The sequence below is a fragment of the Carlito syrichta genome, unplaced genomic scaffold (assembly GCF_000164805.1).
Source record: "Carlito syrichta isolate Samal-C Ts95f unplaced genomic scaffold, Tarsius_syrichta-2.0.1 Scaffold308892, whole genome shotgun sequence".
NCBI classification, from domain to species: domain Eukaryota; kingdom Metazoa; phylum Chordata; class Mammalia; order Primates; family Tarsiidae; genus Carlito; species Carlito syrichta.
The window spans coordinates 9,153-19,090 of record NW_007252988.1 but is presented as its reverse complement, the minus strand read 5'-3'; the positions used below and the strand labels follow the sequence as shown (position 1 = coordinate 19,090).

Below are 9,938 nucleotides of genomic sequence, written 5' to 3'. Positions count from 1 at the left end.
TCTTACAATAGCCATTCATTTATTTGGACTGACTAATTGTTAAGCATCCTGGCAATCATGGAATTTGCTAAATTCGAACTAAATGAGGCTCTTTGATTCACTGATGATACAGCTTATTAGTAATAACTTGAAATTTTGAGTACATATTGAATTTTGAAGCATCAGGGAAAAAACTCCTCCAAACTATTTTATCACCTATGAAAACCATTCATTTCTGATCAAACTTCTGTTGAGGTGGCACTTATCAAATGAGAAGGAGCAAAATTTCAGAATCATTAGAAAACCTATATCTTTTCTTGAGAATGAAAATCTAAACAGAATTCAAACAGATGCTTTTTCAATAGAAGAATTTCCAAAACGAAGAGAGAGAAGAGAATGAACTCAATGCCTGGGAAGCCAGATAGGCTTTGCGTAGACTTTTTAAAATACAAGTAAACAAATGATAGCCAGGCGTGGTAGTGCACACCTGTAGTTCCAGCTACTTGGAAGGTTCAGGCAGAAGGGCCACCTGAGCCCAGCAGGTCGAGGCTGCAGTGGCTGGGAGCATGCCACTGCACTCCAGTCTGGGTGACAGAGTGAGACTCCAACTCAAAAAAAAAAAATTAAACAAATGAAGATCAGGATTCTTCCCAATAACTCAATAAATAATATTAATGACATACTCTTTAAACTATGGAATGATTTCAATTTGATATAGTGAGGTTATGTTGTATTTTATTGAACACATCTTTGTTGTCTAGTAAAAATCTTTAACATTTAATTTCATGATGTGAGACAACTTAGAAAACTTGAATGCTAGAGATAATGAAGCTATTTACTTCCTTAAGTATGCTTTATGTTCACAGTAGTCTATGACTTCATTTAATTAGACCTTACTTATTTAGCTCCAAAGATGGTATGCAGAAGTAATAAGTTAATTGAGACTTAAAAAAAAAATAGATAGCCAGGCATGGTAGCGCACGCCTGTAGTTCCAGTTACTTGGAAGGCTGAGGTGGAAGGATTGCCAGAGCCCAGCAGGTCGAGGCTGCGGTGGCCAGGAGTGTGCCACTGCACTCCAGTCTGGGTGACGGAGTGAGACTCCAACGTAAAAACAAAAACAAAAACAAAACAAAACCAATCGAATAAGAGACAAATATGAAAAGAAACTATGAACTCTGAGGCATCAGGTAGGAATGTCAAGACACTGGGATCCATAACTTCCAAACATGAAAGTTTGTGTGAAAATATCTACAAGCACTTATGATGTTTAATGACTATACATTTTGCTTGCATCAACAAGAAGTTTAAAATTACTATTAAACAAATAGGATTTAACTCCAATTTATCTAGAATACTCTATTTAAACAAAAATGTATAATATCTATTTGGTGAAGCAAACATGACTAAGAATTATTTTGGTAGATTGAAACAACATTTCATTCAAATGTGGTATTTCCTATAATCTGGAACAATGCCATCAGAGAGCAGAAATAAATTACTTAGTTAGGGACCCCATACAAAACTAAGCTAAGCATTTTTAGTGTTCATTCTGGATTCTCCTCCTGGTTCTGCTAGCTACTTCTTTAGGACTTAAAATATTTTGAAGAGAAAAAAAGAGGCTGTTTCTTGCCAGATCATTACAAATTCCAGAATAGGTCATTCTCTTTTCTTCTGCAAATGTGTGAAAGAAACTTTCTTTTGTTTCTGCTACCTGAGAGTAACCTCAGATCCACTAGTAATTGAGTTTTACTCCATTAACATACATGGAAATTTATTCTCTCAGGACAGTTCTGCATGTTGCTCAAATGCTGTCTAAAGACCCTCTTTTTCTCAATTATACTAAAATAGGGTAGGATGAAGATTTGAATTGCATAATGAAAAGAACCTTTCAAACTGATATCCACTTTGTTGTGAATGCACAGACTAGTCAGATCTCTGCAAATGTCTGCTTTCTATAGAATATGGGGTGTTTCCATAGCTGGTTGTTGCTGCTTGGCATCACACCTCATCTCTAATGACACTCTTTGAGGATGAAGTATCAGCCAAGAACAACAATGTTTTTTTTTTCTTTCTCACAAGACTGAGAGTGAAGATATTTGGATTTTTACATTGTTCTACTACTCTATAATTAGGAACAAGGCAATTCCCTCTCTTTTTTTAGTAGTTAAAATGATGTTAGGCTAAACCATCTCTAGTTCTATACAATAAAAAATTTATTAAAATAACTCTCTACATTTTGAAACAATTTTGATTTTCTGAGTCTTGCGTGCTGGTGTCTCAAACATAGTATGCATTCAATAATATAATTGCATTAATTAAATTTTATATGCTCGAATGTAAATATTTTGTATGTCAAATCTTTCATATGTATTCAAATAAAATTTGCCTTTTTACTTTCAATAGCAGATTTTTTTTCTATGTGCAATACAGTGTGAGTCAGTGCCCAAAAGAGTCACTTCGAAGTTGCAATGCAAAGCAGATTTTTAAAAAAATATTTAGGATTATCAAACACCCATCCATGAACACTGTTACATTAATTCAGTGTCTTTAAATGGACTTTTAAAGCATATCCGAGATATCTAGCGTGAAGAAATTTAACTCAACAGGGATATTTTGAAGGATGAAACCTTTTTTTCCCTGGAAAATCAGTTCATTTTGCTTCAATTTGGTGCAGTAACTTAGTAAGGACTCTGAGCGCCGCTGTTCACCAACCAGGGGAAAACGATGCGAGAGATCCCACAGAACCACCGAGTTTTACAGCACAGAGAAGAGACAGATTAAGACAAACCCTCTTCCAAGCTGCACCAAACTCAAGCCTTTGTCCTTCTGAATGCGGGGCTCCCCTTCCGAATACAGAGGAGTCCACTCGCATTTAGAAGCACATCCTGAGGCGTCTCAGCGCCTAAGCAAGACGAGCAGGACAGCAATGGCGGCTCGACAGAGGGCCGGGGACTACAGAGGTTTCGTGCTGCTCTCCATCCTCTTGGGGACCCCGTGGAAAATTCGGGCCGAACAGATCCGCTACTTGGTGCCAGAGGAGCTGGAGAAAGGTTCCTTCGTGGGCAACATCTCCAAGGACCTGGGGCTGGAGCCCCGGGAGCTGGCGGAGCGCGGAGTCCGCATCGTCTCCCGAGGTAGGACGCAGCTTTTCGCTCTGAACCCGCGAGGCGGCAGCTTGGTCACCGCGGGCAGGATAGACCGGGAGGAGCTCTGCGCCCAGAGGGCGCAGTGTCTGGTGAGGTTGAGCATCTTGGTGGAAGACAAAATGAATCTTTACCCTATAGAAGTGGAAATAATGGATATTAATGACAACGCTCCTAGATTCTTGACGGAAGAACTAAATGTAAAAATAATGGAAAATACAGCTCTTGGGGTGCGGTTTCCGTTAAACGAGGCTGGGGATCCAGATGTGGGCACGAACTCTCTCCAGCGATACCAGCTTAGCCCCAATCGCCACTTCTCCCTGGTTGTGCAAAGTGGAGAGGATGGAACTAAGTACCCGGAACTGGTTTTGGAGAGGCTGTTGGATCGAGAGGAAGAGGCGATTCACCACCTGGTCCTCACCGCCTCTGACGGCGGCAACCCGCCCCGATCAGGCACCGCACGCATCCAGGTAACGGTGGTGGATGTGAATGATCACGCGCCTGTCTTCTCTCTGCCCCAGTACCAAGTGACTGTCCCTGAGAATGTGCCCGTGGGTACAAGACTGCTCACCGTAAATGCTATCGACCTGGATGAGGGCGTCAATGGGGAAGTGACGTATTCTTTTCGAAAAATAACTCCCAAACTTCGACAAATATTCCATCTGAACTCCCTCACAGGAGAATTATCAACTTCAGAAGGACTGGATTATGAAGAGTCCAGCTTCTACGAAATGGAAGTTCAGGCTCAAGACGGTCCTGGTAGTCTGGCAAAGGCGAAAGTACTGATCACAGTTTTAGATGTGAACGACAATGCTCCAGAAGTGACGGTGATGTCGTTAAGCAGCTCAGTCCCTGAAGACACACCTCCTGGGACAGTAATTGCTCTTTTCTACCTCCAAGATAGAGATTCTGGAAAGAATGGCGAAGTGATCTGCACCATTCCGGAAAATTTCCCTTTTAAGTTAGAAAAATCAGTGAAGAATTATTATAGACTGGTCACAGCCAAAAATCTGGACCGGGAAAAACTCTCTGTGTATAACATCACACTGAAAGCCACAGACGGTGGAACTCCTCCTCTGTCGAGAGAAACTCACATCTCCATGCAGGTGGCCGACACCAATGACAACCCACCCAGTTTCCCCCACTCATCCTATTCAGTCTACATCCCTGAGAACAATCCCAGAGGGGCCTCCATCTTTGTGGTGACTGCACAGGACCCCGACAGTGACGAGAATGCGCAAGTCACTTATTCCTTGGCCGAAGACACCATCCAGGGGTCACCAGTGTCCTCCTATGTCTCCATCAACTCTGACACTGGAGTGCTGTATGCTCTGCAATCCTTTGACTATGAGCAGTTTAGAGACCTGCAACTGCAAGTGACAGCACATGACAGCGGGAACCCACCCCTCAGCAGCAATGTGACGCTGAGCCTGTTTGTGCTGGACCAGAATGACAATGCACCTGAGATCCTGTACCCCACCCTTCCCACAGATGGTTCCACTGGTGTGGAGCTGGCACCCCGCTCTGCAGAGCCTGGCTACCTGGTGACCAAGGTGGTGGCGGTGGACAGAGACTCAGGCCAGAATGCCTGGCTGTCCTATCGCCTGCTCAAGGCCAGCGAACCTGGACTCTTCGTGGTGGGACTGCACACGGGTGAGGTGCGCACGGCACGGGCCTTGCTGGACAGAGATGCACTCAAGCAGAGTCTCGTGGTGGCCATCCAGGACCACGGCCAGCCCCCTCTCTCAGCCACTGTCACGCTCACTGTGGCAGTGGCCGACAGTATCCCCGAAGTCTTGGCAGATCTGGGCAACCTCGAGACCTCTGCTAACCCAGACGATTCGAGTCTCACGCTCTATCTGGTGGTGGCCCTGGCCGCCGTCTCCTGTATCTTCCTTGCCTTTGTCATCATGCTTCTGGCCCTAAGGCTGTGGCGCTGGCACAAATCACGTTTGCTTCAGGCTACAAGTGGTGGGTTGGCAGGGATGCCTGCCTCACACTTTGTGGGTGTGGATGGAGTGCAGGCTTTCCTGCAGACCTATTCCCATGAGGTGTCCCTCACTGCAGACTCGCGAAAGAGTCACCTGATCTTTCCCCAACCCAACTACGCGGACACACTCATCAGCCAGGAGAGCTGTGAGAAAAAGGATCCTTTGTTAACATCCATAGATTTTCACGAATGTAAGGATGAAACCTCAAGTATTCAGGTGAGCTCAGGCCTTCCTTTATTTATACAAGGTATTAATTTTGCATGATATTTCTCTATTGTTTTGCAAAACAAGCACTTTAAAGATAGGGATTTTAAGAACGTTAAAGAGATTTTTTTAAAGTTTACTGGTTTATTTCCGTGGTGATATTTTAATATAGAACGCATAGGTTGTGGTATAATTTCTTTAGTGAAAGCCTATGATCAAGATTGTGAATAAGTGGCAGTCACATCTTTGTAACTTCCACCTCAAGTGAGAATGGATTGATTTTCTTACCTCATTTATTTTATAAATAAGAATGGATTGTTGAGTCTTCCTTATAGGAAGAATAAAACACACCTCAGTCTTCTTCTCATGATTCTTTTAGCCTTGGGATTTAGAAAAGGTTCTGGAAGAGTCTTTCAGTCTGAAACTTTTTTCTATGTTCAGATTCTGCCTCCATGTATCTCAGCTTAGTGGTTTTGAAATCATGGTTGCTTCTTGATCTATTTAAAGGATAATCACCTATTAATGTTGAGGTGAAGGTTAGCTTGATGCCTAAAGAATGAAATTTGTGTGTGTGTGTGTGTGTGTGTGTGTGTGTGTGTGTGTGTGTGTGTGTCAAACTTCCCAAGATCTAAACAAAAAAAGGCATGGAGTCTAATGCTACACTAAAGCCCATTTGCGAAACCTGATAAAAATATGCCAAATAAAATGTTGTTTCAAGTGTTATGACTGGCACTTGTGACATAGGCAATTACATGTTTTAACATAGAATTCCAACATGCTATTCTAGTGGTACAGTCATGTAGGGTGTGTCTATGGGCTCTCCAAGTGGAAGACTGGGAATGCTGGCTTTATGAAACAACTGTCTCATGTACTCAAATTCTAGACCATCTTATGTACTCAGCTTCTAGGCCAGTAGCTAATTTTATTTATTGGATTTGCTGAAAAATTCAGTTATAAGTAACCCGATCTGAGATGAACTATTTCCATATTCTTTTGTATAGCATTTTAATAATGTTCGCTATATCAGGTGATTAGCATCTGGGAGTGGATGACAAGGTAATCTTGATTCCAGGGACCTTTGAGTGTTAATTAAAAATACATTTTTAGGCCAGTTACCATGGCTCAAGCCTGTAATCCCAGCACTTTGGGAGGCCAAGGCAAGAGGATTGCCTAAGCCCGCGGGTTGGAGACCAGCCTGGCCAACATAGTGAGACCTCATCTCTACAATCAATCAAAAAATTAGCCGGGTATGGTAGTGCACACCTGTAATTCTGGCTTCTTGGAAGGCTGAGGTGGAAGTATTGCCAGAGCCCAGCAGGACGATACTGGGGTGGCTGTGAGTATGCTACTGCACTCCAGCATGGGCGACCAAGTGAGACTCCAACTCAAAAAAACCAAAACATTTTTAGTTAGGCATGGTGTTGCAAGCATGTAGTCGGGCATGCAGTTGTAAGATACACGAGAAGCTGAGGCAAGAGGATAGAATGAGACCATAAGCTAGAGAACAGCCTGGGCAACATAGCAAGATTTTGTCTCTAAAAACACATTTTTCTAGTGCAGTATCGTATGTGATGGTATTTTGCATAAAATAAACTTTACAATCATGTGGGGATACATTTTACACATTTGTACATTTTCAGCGTACAATCACTTGGGGTAGAAGACAATGTTACTGACAGTGTTACTAAGGAAAGGTCTCTGGCAGAAATATGGTTATAGAGTACTTTGAAAAAGAAAATCCCCCAACTAAAATTTATTAGATGCTTTAAAATATTTTAAACAAAGGGAGAAATCATCGCTAAACTCAATGAGCTATTGCGAGCGAACTTTCCAGAGATTGTTTCCTTCTATTCTGAGATCATCATGAAATGTGAAATAAGCACAGAACTAGAAACCAGTGCTGCAGTACGACACACCTTAATGTCTTTGTGTTTTGGGGCCAAATATCATCCTCCTGATAATTTTAAAGATTAATGTTATATTTTTTAGCCAGGAAAATAATTCTGTAATGGAGAAGAATACACTAACCCTTTTCAAGCTTCCTTGTTTTCTTAACTGAGTATTACCTGTGATAATGGAAATGAGAATCACATAATATTATTATAAGGAAATCACTGAAATTATTGGAAAAAGAGATGTGTTTGAAGATAAGTATACATTGCACCTTCTCAAAGACAATTTCAGCACTACTGATGTTCTTTGAAAAAATGTTGAAATATTAAACTTGGAGGTACCTAGAAAAGTGGGGGAAACGTCAGGAACAATGAAAGAACAGGTCAATTGTATCCACTACATTGCTAATTAATAAGTATGCAAAAGTACTGTACTATGTATGAGATAGCTTAGGCCAAGTCTGTGTTATGGCTATCTTTGTATATGTGTGCGTGTTGAAAATTAGGGAATTATGATGTCAACAGATTTCATGTGTTAAATCTATGTGATTTACCTAAAACCCTGGAGGGTTAGTACAAAGGCACTTATAAGAATACAACTTAAAACGCTATAAAATATGCAGAGGTATCACCGTAGTTTGTTCAGTTAGGCACACAACTATAATTTTTGCGCTGGTGAAACTGAAGCAGCAGAGGCTGCAGTTTCCCAGTGAGGACTCTGGGCGCCGCTGTTGGCCAAAGTGGAGAACTTGGCGCGCCCCATCTCCTAGCGCAGCCGCAGTGCGCTCTCCAGGGCCGCCCTGTCTCAGACTCCCCAGAGCAGCCTTTACACCGCTTTTATCTCGGAAAAAGAAGAATCTTTTCCTGAACTGGAACTGGAATTAAAGTCCGCTGGCAGCTCCGGACATCTGCGATACAGAGATTACTTGTACCCCGGCGTCTCCAGGCTGGTAAGCAAGAGGGATGGGGAGCGGCGCCGGGGAGCGGGGCCGGGCTGGCGGGCGGCCAGTGCTCTTTCCCTTCCTGCTGGCTTTGTTCTGCCCCGCGCTCTCGGAGCAGATCCGCTACAGGATTCTCGAGGAGATGCCCAAGGGCTCGGTAGTGGGGAACCTCGCCAAGGACCTGGGCTTCAGTGTCCAGGAGTTGCCGACTCGAAAACTGCGCGTCAGTCCGGAGAAACCTTACTTCGCCGTGAGCGCAGAGAGCGGGGAGCTGCTTGTGAGCAGCAGGCTAGACAGGGAGCAGATATGCGGGAGGAACCCAGCTTGTGCTCTGGAATTCGAGGCTGTTGCTGAAAATCCCCTGAACTTTTATCACGTGAATGTGGAGATCGAGGACATTAATGACCACACGCCGAAATTCGCGCAAGATTCCTTTGAGCTGCAAATTAGTGAGTCCGCACAGCCGGGCACACGATTTATCCTAGAAGTAGCAGAAGATGCAGATATTGGCTTAAATTCTCTGCAGAAGTATAAACTCTCTCCTAGTCCTAGTTTCTCGTTGATAAATAAGGAGAAACAAGATGGTAGTAAATACCCGGAACTGGCACTGGAGAAGCCCTTAGACCGGGAACAACAGAGTTACCATCGTTTAGTCCTGACTGCCTTGGACGGTGGAGATCCTCCCCTAAGCGGAACCACTGAGCTTCGGATCCAGGTGACTGATGCCAATGATAACCCTCCTATATTCAATCAGGACGTGTACAACGTCAGCCTTCGGGAAAACGTGCCCCCAGGCACCGTTGTGCTGCAGGTGTCAGCCACCGACCAGGACGAGGGCGTCAACTCAGAAATTACTTATTCCTTCTACAGAACTGGGCAAGTCTTCAGTCTGAATTCAAAGAACGGGGAAATTAGAACTGAAAGAACGCTGGATTTCGAAGAAACCAAGGAATATTCTATAGTGGTGGAAGCGAGGGATGGTGGAGGACTGGTTGCACAATGTACAGTTGAAATTAGCATTCAAGATGAAAACGACAATAGCCCAGAAGTCACGTTCCATTCTCTCCTCCAAATGATTCTGGAAGACGCAGCGCCAGGAACACTAATTGCTTTGATCAAAATACATGACCAAGATTCTGGGGGAAATGGCGAGGTTAACTGTCGATTAGAAGGTGAAGTCCCTTTTAAGATCATCTCTTCGTCCAAAAATTCATACAAATTGGTAACAGATGGGCCCTTGGATCGAGAGCAGACTCCAGAGTACAACGTCACTATCATAGCCACAGACCGGGGCAAGCCGCCTCTCTCCTCTAGCATAACCGTCACCCTGCACATCGGCGACGTCAACGACAACGCTCCGGTTTTCCAACAGGCATCCTACGTGGTCGACGTGGCCGAGAACAACCCTCCAGGAGCCTCCATCGCGCAGGTCAGCGCGTCAGATCCAGATTTGGGGCGGAACGGCCACATCACCTACTCGATCGTGGCCAGCGACCTGGAGCCCGGGTCGCTGTCGTCCTACGTGTCGGTGAGCGCGCAGAGCGGCGTGGTGTTCGCGCAGCGCGCCTTCGACCACGAGCAGCTGCGCGCCTTCGAGCTGACGCTGCAGGCCCGCGACCAGGGCTCGCCCGCGCTGGGCGCCCACGTGAGCCTGCGCGTGCTGGTGGGCGACCGCAACGACAACGCGCCGCGGGTGCTGTACCCCGCGCTGGGGCCCGACGGCTCCGCGCTCTTCGACACGGTGCCGCGCGCCGCGGAGCCCGGCTACCTGGTCACCAAGGTGGTGG

At 44.7% G+C, this 9,938-nt stretch overlaps 2 protein-coding genes across 2 annotated transcripts in view; both read left to right on the top strand.

The window, feature by feature from the left end:
- Window positions 1-2,757: 2,757 nt before the first annotated feature.
- LOC103268756 (protocadherin gamma-A7) lies at window positions 2,758-5,471 on the top strand. The gene has a single exon (XM_008066352.1). It carries the CDS (start codon window positions 2,811-2,813, stop codon window positions 5,376-5,378), a length of 2,568 nt encoding a protein of 855 aa, XP_008064543.1. The 5' UTR covers window positions 2,758-2,810; the 3' UTR covers window positions 5,379-5,471.
- Window positions 5,472-8,049: 2,578 nt separating this feature from the next.
- LOC103268764 (protocadherin gamma-A9-like) overlaps window positions 8,050-9,938 on the top strand; it is a 7,030-nt gene continuing 5,141 nt past the window's right edge. Inside the window, exon 1 of the mRNA XM_021716735.1 lies at window positions 8,050-9,934. Coding sequence (XP_021572410.1) covers window positions 8,174-9,934 — 1,761 coding nt within the window. The 5' untranslated portion in view covers window positions 8,050-8,173. The remainder of the gene's footprint in view (window positions 9,935-9,938) is intronic.